Source organism: Phaethon aethereus, assembly GCF_964289735.1.
Source record: "Phaethon aethereus genome assembly, chromosome: 2".
Taxonomy (NCBI): Eukaryota; Metazoa; Chordata; class Aves; order Phaethontiformes; family Phaethontidae; genus Phaethon; species Phaethon aethereus.
Genome location: NC_138582.1, coordinates 37,758,133 through 37,775,567, shown reverse-complemented (window position 1 = coordinate 37,775,567; position 17,435 = coordinate 37,758,133). Strand labels below are relative to the sequence as shown.

At 39.7% G+C, this 17,435-nt stretch overlaps 1 protein-coding gene across 1 annotated transcript; it reads right to left on the bottom strand.

Moving 5' to 3' along the window:
* Positions 1 to 2,339: 2,339 nt before the first annotated feature.
* TRAM1 (translocation associated membrane protein 1) lies at positions 2,340 to 17,213 on the bottom strand (the record flags this gene model as incomplete). Its single annotated transcript, XM_082015098.1, has 11 exons — positions 2,340 to 2,413; positions 5,641 to 5,801; positions 6,769 to 6,912; positions 7,506 to 7,610; positions 7,700 to 7,770; positions 11,462 to 11,546; positions 11,947 to 12,005; positions 12,973 to 13,089; positions 13,283 to 13,404; positions 13,970 to 14,033; positions 17,091 to 17,213. The coding sequence occupies 11 exons, from the start codon at positions 17,211 to 17,213 to the stop codon at positions 2,340 to 2,342; spliced, it is 1,125 nt and encodes a 374-aa protein (XP_081871224.1).
* Between the last annotated feature and the right edge of the window lie 222 nt (positions 17,214 to 17,435).

The window sequence follows — 17,435 nt, the reverse complement described above, 5'->3', positions numbered from 1 at the left end:
GCTTTTAATGTTCTATCCAAATTCTAGAACAACTGAAACTATTCTCTATTACTTGGCAGAAAGCAACAACTCCTATAAGGCAAGGAAGAAGGTTAAGCCATTGTGGAAACAAAAGTGCTTTTTTAAAAGTCCAAAGGCCAAGAACATCCATAAAGCCAAATGGAGACAAAAAGCAATGTCAGTATTAACAGGCAAGAATATGCTCTTCTGAAGTTTTTGGAAGTGAACCTGAAGTTTACATTTCAAGACTACTGTGCCAAAGAATGAGGTTTACAAGAAACAGTTTGCCTTAAGGAAAGGACTATTACAACCCTCAGACTCCAAAAAGTCTTAAAGATCTCAGGAAGTACCTTAAATGCTCCCTTCATAATTTGTTCCTTCACCCTTCACAATTTTGACAGCCCCAGCACAACCAGGTATTACAAGAAAACTAATTTAGAGTCAAAGTAGCAGACTAGAAACTTTAAAAATTTGCCCCTTTTGGCGTAAGGTACAACGTGAAAGCAAGGCACACATAATCTATGAAGGTCTTTTTAGAAACATCAGACATGAAACATGATTTTGTGCAGTGAGTATTTAATGTATGCAATTCCCTCAAAATTTCCGTGTTCCAATTTTCCAGTTTCATGGTCAGATCAGATAGATTCACAGTTTCACCACTGGAGTTTTATTTCTTCAAATCAAGACATGCTATAGCTACTTCTACTGAAGCAGACTGGGCATATTACATACAAGGCATGTTGCCCCAGAGGTCTCAAGCTAAGCAAGTCCAAGTCTGTGAAGTCCACTTCAGGAGCTGTGAAGCAAGAACTTGGGAACTGTGACTGAAATTAGCCGAAACATATAATAAATTATACTGCAATAACTCTAAATAGCACTAAACAATTGAAGAATGGATAGTTACTTGTAGCGAAGATTTTGTACTAGAAATGTTTATTCTGTAGAGTAAGCAACTGAACTGTAGAAGATACAGAATGCAGATTTATTATTTTGTTGGGTATAAACTCAACTATAATAACAGCTTTTAATTAAAACTATTTTATCTAATCAGCTTGATCGCTCATAATTACTCCTCTCAAATCAATAAGCAGTGCAATACTTGGGTTAACTTGAAAGACTAATTTAGCAACTTAAGACTGAATTAAATCTCTAACTCATTTTCAGGTGAAATGGGTTGAATTACACCCATTACAAAAGGGTACAGAGGAAACATTAACTACATCTTAAACTGGAAAATAACTGGACAGAGCTTCACATTTAATACAATTCCAAAAGACAGATAATGGACAAGTTCTTGAATTGAGATTTTTCCAGTTGTAGCAAAGGGCACAATAAATCATTTTTAAGAAGTTGTAGCTTTTAAATATTCATAAAAATATGTATAGAAGAAATAAAACAATTTCCTAACAGAGATGAAGAAAAAAAAGCAAAGCAGTTAGAACAAAGGAATGTTTCTCATAACTTGATCCATTTATCTAATAAATTCCCTCTTCATGGAGCATTAAATGCCTAAAACACACACACCACCACACTGTAAGAATGTCCACCCTCTAAAATCAGACAGACAAGTTTTCAAAGAAGGTCCAACGCACACCAATTCTCCAAGATACCTACACTTTAAAAGCACAGACAGGAGTTAACAGTGCTACTCAAATCATATATGACCATACACGCTCCCTTCTAATTTTCAAGTGCTAAAGCTAGTCTCAAAAAGGTTTTTTGTTCCTTATAAGAGATTTCTAACCAACAAACAATAAGACTCTGCAACATTTCCAATTAGTTCAGTTTTGTTTTAATGATACGGGGCAATTCTTAGAGCAGACATTGTGTAGCTAATAACTACAAAATAAAGAGGTTCGTTGGTGTGGTCTCGGAATCCCAATTTGAACTATAAATTTGAATCAAGGTAATTAACTGAAAAGCCAGAGTATCTGAAAATGCACACTAAGTTTTTACTTCAATTTTGCAATACTTCTTGAAGAACTTGGAAAAAGTGAAGTTGGTAGAACAGTATATATCACCAAGATTACAAAAACTGGAAGGAAATAATACATTGCAACAGTGTTCCTCATTAAGTGAAGTTATTTCACCACAATAAATGTTTAAAAAAGTGTCGATGTTATTTAAAAAGTGTTGTACCCCCCCAAGTATTTGAAGACAGATAAACCTTTTCCTTAGTCAAAATGGCTTTTAAAAAAAGTTTCTCAAAACAACAGCAATAATCAAAAACCATGAATTGTATTTTCTTTAATCCATAACATCTCTAGTGCTGAAGGGCCATCCATGTAAAAAGCAGATTCTTTGGGGACATTAGTCAATTAACTTAATAAAACCCAGTTTTACGAGGATTTATCCTTCCTGCTACGAGGCGAGTCTGCTCCATTTGAGGTCACTGTTCCATTTATTCCATTTTCTAGAAAAAAGAAGAAAACATTTTTCAAATAGAATGAGATGCTTTATATTTTATTACATTTTTGTAGGCCCTATACAAACAGTCTTTTAACATATCTTCTTTGTTAAACCTCATCATTACCATTCATAATGCAACAGTATAATGAAGCTTTTACAGAGTGCAAAATTTAAAGTTTACTATGATAAATTCTGGCTTCCTGACATGGCCAGACACTGAAATGTGTGCATTATATACATCTAGACTGAAAATCAAGACCAGCTATAATATTTTAGAAGATATTATCTTAAAAAGTAAAATACTCAACCTGTAAATGAGACTGTCCTGTGAAATTCTGGAGACACACAGTGTACATGCAACTCCTTGGTAGAGAGAGGTCTTTATTGTTTATCCTACCTATTTAATATTTTAATTCTTGCAAAAATTACACTCCTTCACTTACCTTTACAAGCTTTTCATATATATAGGAAATCTTTATATACACACAAATTTTTTTAAAGTATATACTCTTTAACATATAGAATTCATTTATGTTCTGAGGAAGGTATTTGCATAGTTAAGATGGACAGAAGTAAAACACTAGTTAGATTTGAGATGAGTATGTGTACATGGAAAGAGTTCAAGCACAAGATCAGGCATCTATCTAAGAATACAAAGCAAGAACGCGTTACCAGCTGCAACTCCACTCTCCCACTTCTGGGCCAACTTAAAGGCCTTAAGAGTTTTAATCTGTACAGGTACCACAGGGCCTACTTGATAGCAAAAAATTCCCCTAGAACAATGACCCACAATCTATGGATTTATAATGTACACAACTTACAGTAAAATGGAGAAACATGATACCATTGTGAATTAAAAGTATTCCCTTTATTCAGTGTCACTACAACCCAAAGAAGCAGAGGTGTTGCCTGACAGTAACCATATTTATAAAACAGATCTGAAGAGCAGAGTGCATAGACAGCTATAAAGCTTGCTGCTTAACATCTCTGCTCTGACTTACAGTATCATCCTGACTTTAAGCAACTGTTGCATTTTTTTTTTTTGGTACCAAAAAATGGTTAAATGAATGTTTTCCATCTGCACATGTGTTGCAGATCACCACAGAATGTCGCCAATCCACAAAAACAACTGCTGATCTCCCTCTCCCCCCACTACACCCAAATGTTCCCATTTATGCAAACAAGCAACTAAAAAAAATAAATCAGAAACATACATGAGAATGAGACCAGACACAGGTCCAATTAGTCACACAGGAACAGTCAAAGCCTATCATAGAATCATATCCAACGTATTTGGCTGTAAACGACACACCATTTTAAGCCTACATAAGGTGGTCTTTGGATACTTTTAGAGAAGTTTGTGTTACTCTTCAATCAAGAAGCTTACAAACAATGAGCTAGACCCAAGCCAGCTAATTGAAATCATATTTTCTTAAATAGTTAAGTCAAAACAAGTGAAAGTAAAACAAAGAACAAGAATCAACTTGTGTCTGGGTACTTCTCCTACATCACCAGTAGGATTTTTCTACTGTTATTTCTTGCTTTTGGCATAGTCTAAAAGTAACACATTGTATTGTGCCCTGCCTCCCAAAAATCCATCCAACCACAAAAAAAGGAAGAGGGGGGGGAAAAAAAAAGATGACTGTTTTAAACAATTTAATTGCATATATTACTCTTTCGAAAACACTGTCTTGCTGCATCTTGCGCAAGTGTTCTGAACAGGTAACATTACAGGAATCTTCAAAACAGAAGAATCTGAAACAACACTAACCTTTCGGATTTTAAAGTTCTTTTCTGTCCATTTAAAATAAGCTGTAAAATTCCCCAGTCCTTAAGACAGGCATAGCTCAATTATTTTGTGAATTAAACCACAAGCCAAATTAACTGCCTTTTTCACTATTCATTTACCACTTGCAAGTCTCCATTGAAGTAGACAGAAAACCAGCAAATTCACTAAATTAGATGAATAATATTTTTAAGAGATTTTAAAAAGCTACTACATTTTACACTCACTGATTAAAATGCCATTTAAGTTTATGCTTTAAAAGTATTTGTCATAGAAGATTTATGACACACTGATTATGTAGGACACCTACACAGGAAACTACCTTCATTCAATCTGAATGGACTTTTTTTTTTTCCCCCTGATAAAAACAAAAAACCCACACCACCACACAAAAACCAAGTTGTGATAATTACAAATCATCAGAAGGGAGTACAGAAATACTCTAAAGCACATGATTTTAATCCAAAAGAAACTGGGGGAGGAGGGAAATCACTGAATTAATCTCTGACCACAAACCTTAGTTCTCAGTGTAAACTGTCTTCACACACGTTACATTCAATAGATCAAAAAGTGGAACAGGTTGGCAATTCATGATTGCTAGCGAAGGATCATGCTGAAATAAGCTTTTGAAATGACTCAAGCAGTTTCAAAGAAGTGCAGAAGTTATTCAAGCTAGCAATTAAATACACAGAAGTTTAACTGTTGGTAAAAAGAAATAGTGAAGTGTGGGGATTTTTTTTTAATGAAGCACATAATTTTACTTGGAGAAAAAAAGCATTCAGTTCCATCTTTCATGCCCTTTCAATAAAAAGTGTGACATAATCAAGAAGTCAAACCTGGAGTCATTCGTTCCTTTCCAATTTCTACTTGTGTAGAAACACAAGTTTAGAGCAGTAAGCAGTTATTACCTCCCTTTAAAAGAGGTATCAAACCCCTATTTTTAGTAAAAACAGTCCAATGTAAGCTTATTTACTGGATCATCAAACCATCTCCCTGCTCTAAAACCTCAGAGTTAAGTGGCAGTGAAAAACAAGCTTAAAACTAATTGAAAAAAAAATCTGAAAGTAATCAATTCTGAGAACGGATCTAGAACTGTCTGTTCCCTTTTTATAAGGAAACAAAACATAAGCATAACACATTTTGCTCAAGTAATAAAATTAGACATAATAAAAATCTCATGTTGCACTAACTAAAGAAATGGTAATTCCTTCATTCAGTCAATTAGAGGACAAAAATCAAACAATTACTATACAGTGATTTTTTTAATTAAAAAAATTAATAAAACCCCACAACAATATTCATCAATACTGCTTCTGTAACTGAGTCATCTCAACTTGCAAGTGAGACATAAAATGTTTCTTTAGTAATGATATTAAAAAAAGGCTCTCCATTACCTAAAGTTGTTTTTTAGAAGTCAAGGCAACAGGAAAACTGAAAATACAAACCTCTTTCTTTTCTGGAGGTCTTTCCTTTAGCTGTTACGAACTTCTTTTTCACTGACTGAGGCTGAGAAGAAGAATGCTCTCTCCACCTCCGAAGCTGGAAATTAATGAACTTCCACATCATAAATGCTTGAGCCATGCAGATGGAGGCCAGCACACTGATTCTAGAAAAAAAACACAGGTAAAGGTTTATCAGTAAGTTTCTCTCATTATTCAAATAGAATAGAAAAGCAGAACACCACCTCAGACAGTTCTTTGTATGTCATAAACTGCCTTTTTACTCAGGTTCCTCACATTAGAGTGATTCTGTCCAGTTAACATTAATTTGTAAAAGTTCAAGGTTTGTTTGTTGCGGGTTTTTTTTGTGAGTTCCACCCTCCAGTTAACATCCATTTTCTAAACCATGCGAGAGTTAACTCGCACAGGGTGACTGGGCTTAGCACAGCGGAACAAAACTAGATATACAGTGAGAGTGAAGTCTTTGTCCCTCCACCAAAACTGAGAAGCGCTAGATTTCTTTCATGCTTTCTCCTTTCTCAGCATTACTCTCAAGGTACCAGGCAGTAACAGCTGAAAATGGTTTAAGAGAATTTTGCAGTTCTGAGTATCAATTCTGCAGGGTAATGCAGACAATTGTCAATGTTTTAATAACTTCCTTTTCTGTATTTAATTCATAAAAAGGCCAGGTGGTTGGCTGAACATTCTGCATCACATAGCAGCAACAGGAGCCATAATAAAGGCAGCAAAAGAGGTAGGAATCTTCAATCAGGACCAAAGATGCTCTGGGCATAATGCCTTGACCTCTGTAGATAAACTCACTGCAATTACGTCTAGAATTCAATTCACTAACTCTAAAACATTTGAAAATAATCTCTGTAATTGGATACTCCTTTTAATTCTGTGGGGTTTTTTTCTGACAAAAAAATGAGTTACAGATTTCTCAGCTGTAGACTGCAAATTCGTCAATTCATTTCACTGTGCCTTACAAGTTTGTTACAGAACCTATTCCTATTGATCCTATCAGTTGCATGAAAACACCCAACCATTCAGGATTACTAGCATTAATACCATATTGTGTATTTAACACAGGTTTACAGCTCATGCTTAAGAACTGTTCCAAGTTTACTATACCTAACAGCCAGGATATTAAAGTTTCCGGTACTGAAATTCAGCTGCTGATCTTCTGCTCTTGCCAGTCCAAAGCCAAAAGTGAGGACCGAGAGAATCAAAGTGAGGAGCCTTCCCAAAACAAAAAGAACTGCCCACAGCGAAAATCTGCAAAGAAAAACATCACAAACACTAAATAAATTTTCTGTTCACAACACAAATAGTAAAGATGTAAATGTCTACTCTTCACCATGTGAATTCATTTCAAATTTCAGAACTTATGTAAACCCATTATTTTGCACCTATCCCAGTCTTCTATTTCTAGTACTCATAGAAGACAAAAAGCAAGAAAAGCCCTGCCTCACAATCATTCTCTAAAAACCAAAAGTATGTTCTGAAAACTAATTTCAACTCAACAGAAAGCGTCTTCCATTACTATTAGAAAATAAGCATGTTATTAGTTCCTATAGAACTGGCTTTATTAGCAACTTATGCTGTTCTTTTCTCTATTTTTTTTTTTTAATATTAGTACATAGTGTAAAATTCCATTTCATTTTATACCACTACTAACATTTACATAAACAGGCAAATAAGGTAAAAACACCCAGTTGTTTTAGAGATATAAATACTAAAACTAGTTGGGAGAACTGTGGCCTCTGAGGAAACAACTGAACTTCCTTGTAATTTTGGTTTCTGGTTAGTTGCATGTACAAGTCTTTGAGACAGAAATTACATTAATTTAGAAGATAAAGATTACTTACCCTTTCTGGTATCTTTCATCACTGAAGTAGAAAAGACGGGATATGTGGAAAAGAAATTCAACGAAGTAATGCAATACCAGAAGAACAAGTCCAAGATGGGTCAGACTATCAAAAGAAGTAAAACAAACACTCAGACATTTTCTTAGATGTTTAAGACAGCAAATGAAGCCACTAGAAGTTTACAATTGACTTACTTCAGGAGATAGGCTCCAGCAATATGAAAGAGATAAAGTCCAATGTAGACAATCTGGCGAAAGATATCCTCCTATTAAGAAGAAAAAAGTAATTATACGTTATACACAGTGTTACACATTATTGTACAATATTACATAGTATTACAAACTGTTCCCTAGTCTTGGAAATTCTTCTTGGTTTATCAACTACCATAACGTGGCCTGTTCTGGCACTGAATTACTCAGCCTAGATCATCTAATTCCACACATAACTTATTGCTTACTTACCAATAACATTCGGTATCTTAAGACATATGCTATTGTGAGAAAATGCATCAAACATCAAAAAGATGCTTTTTAAAAGGGCTACCATGAATTTGTACTAGCTATTACAACACTTATTTGGTATGCATTACTGCACCATCAGACAACTTCCTACAGTTCAGTGTGTTTGTTGCTGATCAGATTCTGTCAGATCGCTACAGAAATAAAGTAACAGTCTACGAACCAAAATGAAAAGGTTTCCAAGTGTTAACATCTATTTAAAAAATTCAAGATCATCCAAGATTCTGGCACACTGCTGCTGGCAAATACAGAGAATAATGTAATTAACCAGTCATGCTAAGCCACATGGTCACACTTCAAGTTAGGTTTCAGCCAGCCCGATTCAATTGAACACTTCATGGAGACGAATTAATAAAGAGGAAGAGACATGAATTCAAGTATAGACACACAGCACACAGAAAGCACACGATGCCTGCCATCTGTCACAATAAATACCTGTCTTGAAGTGGTATGCAGAGTACATTCAGTTGTGCTTAAGAAACTCCTACTTTTTGGAAAGATTCCCTAAACTTCAAGCAAGGGGCTCCAGCTCTGTCTTGTATGTGTGTAATTAAAAGAAAGGCCCAAAAATTTAATCTTGTAAGATCTATGCTAGGTTACACAATACTCCATCTCAAAGCCAACAAAAGCACAGAATCAAACACTTGTGACAACAGCAAACACCACACACATACAAAGAGCAAGAAAACAGATAGGGAGATACCTACTCTACATGATCTGAAAGAAACCAAAACATGAGTTCTTTCAGACAAATTAGCGAACAGTCAGCACAAATGCTCAGTTTCTCAAATTACGACCAGGATGAGCCTTTTACACTTTATCTTCAGAACTTAGGTAACATTTAAATAGCCCATGCTGCCTGCTTAAACAAACTGTCAGAGACTGAAGGTCTACTGAAATAATGCAGGTGGAGGCTCTTCTTGCCTACATCAGCAGTACAGACAACTAGACCTGAGTAAAAGAAGCTCGTTCCTTCAAGAGAAGGCATAAGGCAGAGAAGCCAAGATGGCGGAGGTTAAACTATGGTGAAATACCAACTATAAACCTGCTAGAACAAATGAACTATCACTCTTAAAATTTAATGCAAAAGACAGAGGCCAAAATTCCAAGCAGGGATCCAATAAAACACTACTGTTCAATATACAGCACGTCTGCCACTTTTGACAGCTTTCTTGAAGTTATGTTAAAAAAACCTCCAGACTTGGATATGAAGTCAAATTCGAAAGATATCACTAGCGCAGTGCGGGAACATCAGCTGCAGTGTATCTGCAGAACATCAGTGTTTATACTGCATCTGATCAGCACGAATACAAAGCATCTCATTACTATTTTGCCAAGCCTCTTCTAGGCTCTTGAACAAAGACCTATGGTTACATAACATGTATGTTTCATTTTCTTGAATAAAGCAGAACTCTGGCAGCAGAGATGCAGTCTAGTCACAGAGCAACAACAGAATCACAGAATGGTGTGGGCTGGAAGGGACATTTATAGATCATCTAGTCCAAACTGTCCTACCATGGGCAGGGACATCTTCAACTACATCAGGCTGCTTAAAGCCCTGTCCAACCTGACCTTGAACACTTCCAAAGAAGGGGCATCCACAACTTCTCTGTGCAACCTATACCAATGTCTCACCACCCTCCTTGTGAACAATTTGTTTCTATCTAATCTAAATCTACCCTCTTTCAGATTAAAATGATTGCTTCTTGTCCTGTCACTACAGGCCCTGATAGCAAGTCTTTCTCCATCTTTCTTACAAGCCTCTTTCAAATATTGAGAGGCCTTCTCAGAGCCTTCTCTTCTTTGGGCTGAACAACCCCAACTCTCTCAGCCTTTCTTCATAGGAGAGGTGTTCCATCCCTCGGATCATTTTTGTGGCCCTCCTCTGGACCTGCTCCAACAGGTCCACGTCTTTCCTGTGCTGAGGGCTCCAGAGCTGGATGCAGGACTCCAGGTGGGGTCTCACCAGAGCGGAGGATAGGGGCAGCATCCCCTCCCTCCACCTGCTGGCCACACTGCTTTGGATGCGGCCCAGGATACAGTTGGTCTCCTGGGCTGGGAGGACACATTGCTGGCTCATGTCCAGCTTTTCATCCACCAGTTCCCCCAAGTCCTTCTCAGCAGGGCTGCCCTCAATCCCTTCATCCCCCAGCCTGTACTGATACCAGGGGTTGCCCTGACACAGGTGCAGGACCTTGCACTTGGCCTTGTTGAACCTCATGAGGTTCACACAGGCCCACTTCTCAAACTTGTCCATGTCCCTCTGGATGGCACCCTGTCCCTCAGGCATGTCAACTGCACCACTCAGCTTGGTGTCGTCTGCAAACTTGCTTAGGGTGCACTCAATCCCACAGTCTATGTCTTTGATGGAGATATTAAACAGCATTGAGCCTAGTATGGACCCCTGAGGAACACCACCTGTTACTGGTTTCCTCATCCAAGTTATTCAACTTGGATGCTGAGCTACTGACTGGAACTCTTTGGAAGCAGCCATCCAGCCAGTTCCTTATCCATCTAACAGTCTATCCATCAAATCCATCTCTCTCCAATTTAGAGGGAAGAATGCTGTGGGGACCATATCAAAAGCCTTAACAGAAGTTCTGGTAACTGACATCAGTAGCTCTTCCCTCATTTACTGATGCAGTCACTCCACCATAGAAGGCCACTAAAGGAGTCAAGCATGATTTGCCCCTGGTGAAGCCATGTTGAAGAGTTTAAAACATAAAAGTTGAAAAAGGAAACAGCATATGCAAAATAAGCGTGAGCCAAAACATGCAAAGAGACTACTAAAACTGGTCCAGGAAGGCAAAAAGCGTGCTACAAAAAAAACCTACAGTAAACTCAGTGTTTTCAGAATTCCAACAGAGGATACTCTTAGGGGGCAAAGGATGCTGTTAAAAATTCAGCACTGAAAAATCTCAATATACAACTAAGCAGAACACCTGCTGAGGACAGTGGTATTTAAATCAAATCCCAGAGTTTAATATTCCATGGATTTATCAAATTATTCACTGCTTATATTCTACACCTGTATCACGATTCATGAAGTAATTCTAGATTTCAGTGAGACTACTCAGACTACTAATTACCAGAAAAAAAAACACAAAAAAAAAAGTTTGAAAAGAAAATCTTAAATTCATTTACTCAAGGGAAAATTCTTTTAGTAGATGAGAAACACTAGTAATTTTTATTTACACAACAGATATACAGCGATTTTACTGCAGTTAGAAATACAGTATTTAACTGAAAAGAAAAAACCTACCTTCTCAGACATTTGAACACCCAAAATGCCATCAGGAAAAATGGGTGACAAATAAGAACAAGGTAGGAAATCTAGGGTAACACATTACTCTGGAAGTCCAAAAAACCCACCCAAAACCAAACTGTTCCACTGCTCAAGTCACTTTGGAGTTCTTTTGATTCACATTTTGAACTTACTTTTTTAGTTTTCTGGAAGTACAGTTCTGGAAAAGCATGAAACCAATATGCCAACTGTAAGATGTAGAAAAACTTCATTTGAAACCTGTACAATACAGCAAGATTTGAAGAATATTACTTTTTATTAATAAACTTAAAAGCATTTCAGAAACTTTCTAGTGAACACATTTTATCACTGTTCTGAACAAAAGAAAAATATAGAACCTTCAAGCTAGCCAACTGAAAAGTAAGATTTTTAAAAACCAAAATCATTAAGATAAATAAAGCTTGCAAAAATGTAGTTCTTCAAATAACAGCCTACAGAGAGAAAACTCTGTATGCTACAAACTGCCAGAGAATCAAGTTCCTCCATAAATATGAGGAAAAATACATTAGTGACTAACATAGTTTTACAGGCTATTTATTCTACACAGATTGTACGGGACACACCCTAAGTTTAAAACACTCCCTCCTCTCCCCAACATCCTCTAACGAAGAGGCCTTACGGAATCAGAGTGTGCGGATAGTCCCTCCACAGAGAGGTTGGATCTGATATATAGTTCTCCTAAAACAAACAAACAAAAACCACAATAAACCTTCAAAGATGCTATTTCCTAGCCAGAAATAATGAACGTACATACATGTATGTATTTATGTACATGCATGTGTGTACATACAAACATGCACACATCCACACACACACACAAGTAAAAGCTGCAGATCCATATATTTATTTTTACAAAAAAAAAAAAAAAACAACAAACCCCAAAACAACCACCAAACACACCACAAAAACAACAACAAAAAAAACCCAAACCCCCCCACCCCAAACCCAAAAACCAACGAACCAAAAAAACCAAACCTAACCAACCCAAAAAACCAAGACAGCTGTATTGGCTTAGAAAAATAAAAAGCAACCAAACAAACCAAGCATTCATTCAAGACAAGAATGTTCATATGAGATGGAGGTTATTTCAGCATCACTACAGACAGAAGTCTTCCCTTGTAAACAGCTAACAAGCTCCAAGCTTAACTAAGGAAAGATTTTTTCAGGAGCCATTATATTAAGGGGGGAGGGAATCATAGTCCTCCCCTTTTTTGAAACTAAGCTCATACACAGGCAGCTGCTAGCAAAGAGCATGTCATCTGAAAGCACACACTTACCTGAGCCTACAACACTCTCCATACATCCATTCCCTAGGCTGCCAAACTGCTATGTATGACACTTTCTTTAACCTTTATTTTATGCTAATAAGCCAACACAGAAAAACTACAGAGAATGAAGTACCATAATAGAGTTAAAACGTTTTACCTTATTCAGTTGACAGTAAATCAAATTAAGTCAGATTGAGCAACAGTAACGCCACTGAACTTTATAATCACTGATGACTACAACCTACACAGAATCCCTAAACTTGTCCCCACTTTAATATTAAAACCAGCTAAAAACAGAAGCCAAGAACTTTTTTATCATCACCCTAAGTGAAGTTTTTGAAATCTCGTAATACAAATGGAAGCGAAATGATACTTACAGAGACAAGAATACTTGTTCCCCAAACACAGGAGAAAAGGTAGAATGCACTAAGTTGTCCAGACTCATTGAACTTGCTATGCTTTGTTTTTGAAAAGTGCATTTTCCTGTTAATTTTCTGAAATGAAAGGTCATTGTTATTTATATGCCATAGGACTTAACACCTGTTAACTGCATTACAACAACTAACAGTTTCAATGTTATGTTTCAAGAGTTGAAAGCTTTAATGCAAAAGTTTACTTTTAAGTTAATAGTCTTAAAATCTAATTAAAACCTGACAATTATATTGATGAAATAAATTTTGTACTTACATCCAGTACGTACTCCTGAATTATAGCATGTATGATTATTGCTACAAGCATGTAAAAGAAAATCGTAGCCAAGTCTTTGATGCCATAGTGATAGAGAGAGACTGTTTCTGCGGATTGTTCTTCTAAAAGACAAACAGAATTAACCGTTAGGCACCAATACAGTTTAGTGGCCAGTAAGTTTGTTTCTCAAAGTGAAACTTTTCAGACAGAAGTAGTCTGCAGTCAGCTGAACAAATAAAAGTCAAATTAAACTGCCATCATGAGCTAGGTCACTAGACTGTTTACAGTCATATTCTGCATCACATCATAAACTAAATTGGATTCCGGAAAGATGTACTATAAAAATGAACACTTAAGTGCACCCAGGAAGCTTATCCAAATGCATTGAAAGGGGACTATAAAATTATGTTGAACTACCACCCTGCTTTGACTAGTAAAGATTGTCACTTGCAAAACCAAAGTAAGAATTGATGTGAACTTATTTACCAGTCAGATGAATCCAGCAGAAAAGAAACACTGTCCCTAACCTAATTAATTAAAATGGAATTTTACTAAAAATAAAGTGCTTGAAAATTGCTTATTATCTATTCAAATTGACAAATTGACTTACCCTCAGTCTAGAAAGTACGGCATACTAATAATGCTTGAATACACTGTGTCACAACTAACCTCCTGCAAGACACATACCTGTGGCAGGAATGGTAACATTATACTGAAGTGTAACAAAAATGACAGCTGCTTTTGCTGTAATCTGAAAGAGAAAAACCAAAAGTGCTATAAATTCTCACTGAAAAAAACGGTATTAAACTGAAAACATTTGCCCATAGTTTTAGCAACCTTCCCCAGCACGTTTGTCCCCTCCTATAAAGCTGATTAACTCGCATTATCACACCACTTCACCTGACTTTCCAAAGGCAGAACACATTGGGCGATCTCTACAGGTTCCAGTATTCTGTAAACAATCTCCTGAATGAACCAACCTCAAACATGCTACTTAAAAGTTGTCTTTTATACAACAGTAAAACAAAAACACATGCTGCAATTCTTTCTCCAGTCCATACTGTATTATTACATTAACATGATGTACAGTATCATGTAATCCCTAGACCATAATGCATGTGGCAATGACTGAGAATAAACCTCATTTAAAACTACCTTTTCAGTTGACAAAATTTGAAGGTCAATATCATATTCATAAATCTGTGAGTGATCTGGTAAATGTGTACAGGGAAGAAGAAAAGGCATAAAGAACGAAGAACCATTTCAGGCCAGCTGCATACCAACTCAACACAATTTGCATGCTTTTGACCCTGGGGAATCTTTTGGCAAGAAGTGTAAAATAAAAGAAATAAAATTTAGCAGTAGTGGTACTAACCCCTTTATGATGGGCAGTAAGAAAAAGCAGAATGAATAAAAGAGAGGGGTGGGGGGAAACCTGTTCTAAAGGCTGTTTTTTTAGGGGGGGGGGAGGGGGTTGTGGCAATACTATAAAAACCCCAATTAATAAGCAGAAGCACACATTCTTATCTGTCAATAAGCATAAGTCAATTTTCGACTTTAACACATCTTTACTGAATCCCAGCATGAATCAACATGTCTTAGCAGACAGGGAAAAATAACCATGCTTTACAATATTTATGATCTGATCATTTCTCATTGCTATAAGAACCTAGCATCCTTGTTGCACTTCTAGGACTGACAAAAAACAAACAAACAAACAAAACCCCCAAAACAAACTCCTTTATGAATCTTGGACAGATACTTTCAGTATCTGAAGATAATAATTAGGTTACTACCAGCATTTATTATCATTCACAAGAAATAAGATTTATTTATTTTCAAAACTAGTGCTTCATAAACAAGCCCTAGATTTTGGAGGAATCCATGAATACACAGTGGACTGTTCACTTTATGTAACTTCAGGGAATCCAACTAGTTTGCCCGAGTTAGTGAAGTTGCCTAGGGCTCCCTATTCATCCAGGGAGCCTTCAGAGGACAATTCAAAACGTTGGTCAATTCTGAACTGTCAGCTACTCACAAAGTCCTAATTCAGTTGCACAAGTCAGGCACTATAAACGTTTTACCACACCAACATTAACCACAGCAGGTGATTTCCAAGACCTATATCAAAGCGTTTAAGAAATTGCAACAATCTTCTCAGTCATACCACATCTGTACCAACAAAGGCATATGGCCCTTCTACGCTGGTGTAGAAAACTCCCTCGATTAAAAAAAAAAAATGGAAACAAAAGGCTTCAGCACATCCAATCCCCCCAAAACATCCAACCCTACCAGTAATACAGTAAGCCAGAAGTAGACATAAAAGGTAATGGTTTAAATCCATCTCTTTGACCTCAATCCCCAGAAAATCACCATAAATAGACTGTCTTGATGATTTTTGATGGTAAACCCAAACATAACAGCTTTCTTGGTCTGGTCTGTTTTTTCTTCCCACTTCTATTTTTTTTTCCTGACTCCACTGGACTCTAGTGCTGAGCAGTATCAACAGCTGGATAAAATTACTCTGAAAACCACCTGTATAAGAAAAAGGCCCAGAACTCTAAAAAAATGGCTAGAATACCAAAAAGTCAGAAACATTTAGTCAACAAAAATGGAAGCGTCTTACTTTGACAGGACACCACTGAAAACATTTTGGAAGTCACACGGGTAAATTAACTTTTCAGTTCTCTCAGACAGTAACTGAGAAGAGCCAAAAAGGCACGTTTTAGATCAGCAGCCAAGCTCGAGGTTTTGCTGTCCCCACGCACCCCTACCACCAGAGTTTACTAACTTTTCACGTCACTTTGGAAAAGCTTCGATTACTGCATCCAACACGAGGGCCTAGACACAACGCCTGGCCTGCAAGCGCGCCCGAGCCGCTGGGCTGGCGGGGTTGGCCCCCTCCAGGACCCGCGGCCGAGCGCCCTTCCACGGCCGCCAAACCCGGCCCTGGCCGAGACGCCCGCTCCAGCCCCGCTGTGGGATAACGGCTCCTCAAACCTCCTGGAGCACCGGGAGACGACGCGCGTCCCCAGCGGGGGATGCTAAGATGAACCCACTTCGCACGCACGCGTGGGCTCCCCACACCCGCCCCCCGAGCGGCGGCTGGATGTACACGTCACGGCTCGCTCCCCTTCCCCGCGTTGCCTGACGGGAGCCGTAGTGCCGGCGGGCCCAGCCGGGCCGCGCACACAAAGAGCCGGCGATCGTCTGTCACGGCTGGGCCTCGCCCGCCCGCCCCCCCCCGCGCCGCGGTGCAAGCGCGGCTGCACACTCCTCCTCCGGCTGCCACGTAACCCCGCCGCCGGCAGGAACTCCCGCCGCCGTCGCGGGGGGAACCGCGCCGCCCCTCTCCCCGTCCCCTCACGGCGCTGCCGCGCTGCCGGGGGTGGGGAGCGACGGGGCACGGCCTCCTCTCACAGGCGGTGAGACGGGTCCCGGCGGCGGCCGCGGGCTGCGCCTCTCCGGGCCGAGACGGGGAAGAGGGCGTTCCCCGAGGGGCCGGGCTCACGGACGCCAGGATGAGCCGCGGGGAGGCGGCCCGCGCTAGCTCCTCCGGCCGTGCGGCGGGTCGGCTCCGCGCACGGCGGGGACGGGAGGGCCGGGAGCCGCGGAGGGCGTGGGCTGGCGAGCAGGTGCGGCGGGAGGCGCCCGCACCGGCCGAAGGGCAGCCGCAGCGACCCGCCACCCACCCTCCCCCGGCGCATCGGGACCTCCCGTGCCCTCTCCGGCCAGAGCCGAGAGCCTCCGGCGGAGGGGGAGAAGCAGGACGAAGCCCCCGGGGCGGGGGGCGCCGGTGCCGCCTCACCTCGAACATAAGCCCCAGCAGGAAGATCATGGCCATGCAGGACACGATGTCCGCATGGTTCTGCACGATGAACTCGTGGCTCAGCACCGGCGGGTTCTTGTTGCTCTTCTTGCGGATCGCCATGGCGGGCAGGGAGCTGGCCGCCGCCGTCTCCCCGCTGCCAGCACAGCTCCTCTCGCAGCGGCCAGGAAGAGGCGGAGGGGGAGGAGGCGGCGGCGCAGCCGAGGAATGGCAGCCGCCGCTTCGCCTCACCCCGCCCCGGCCGCAGGGAGCAGCCCCCGCCGCCGCCCGCCGCCAGCAGCGCCCCTGCCGGCCGGCGGGGCGCCTCCCTCCCGCCCCCGGGGG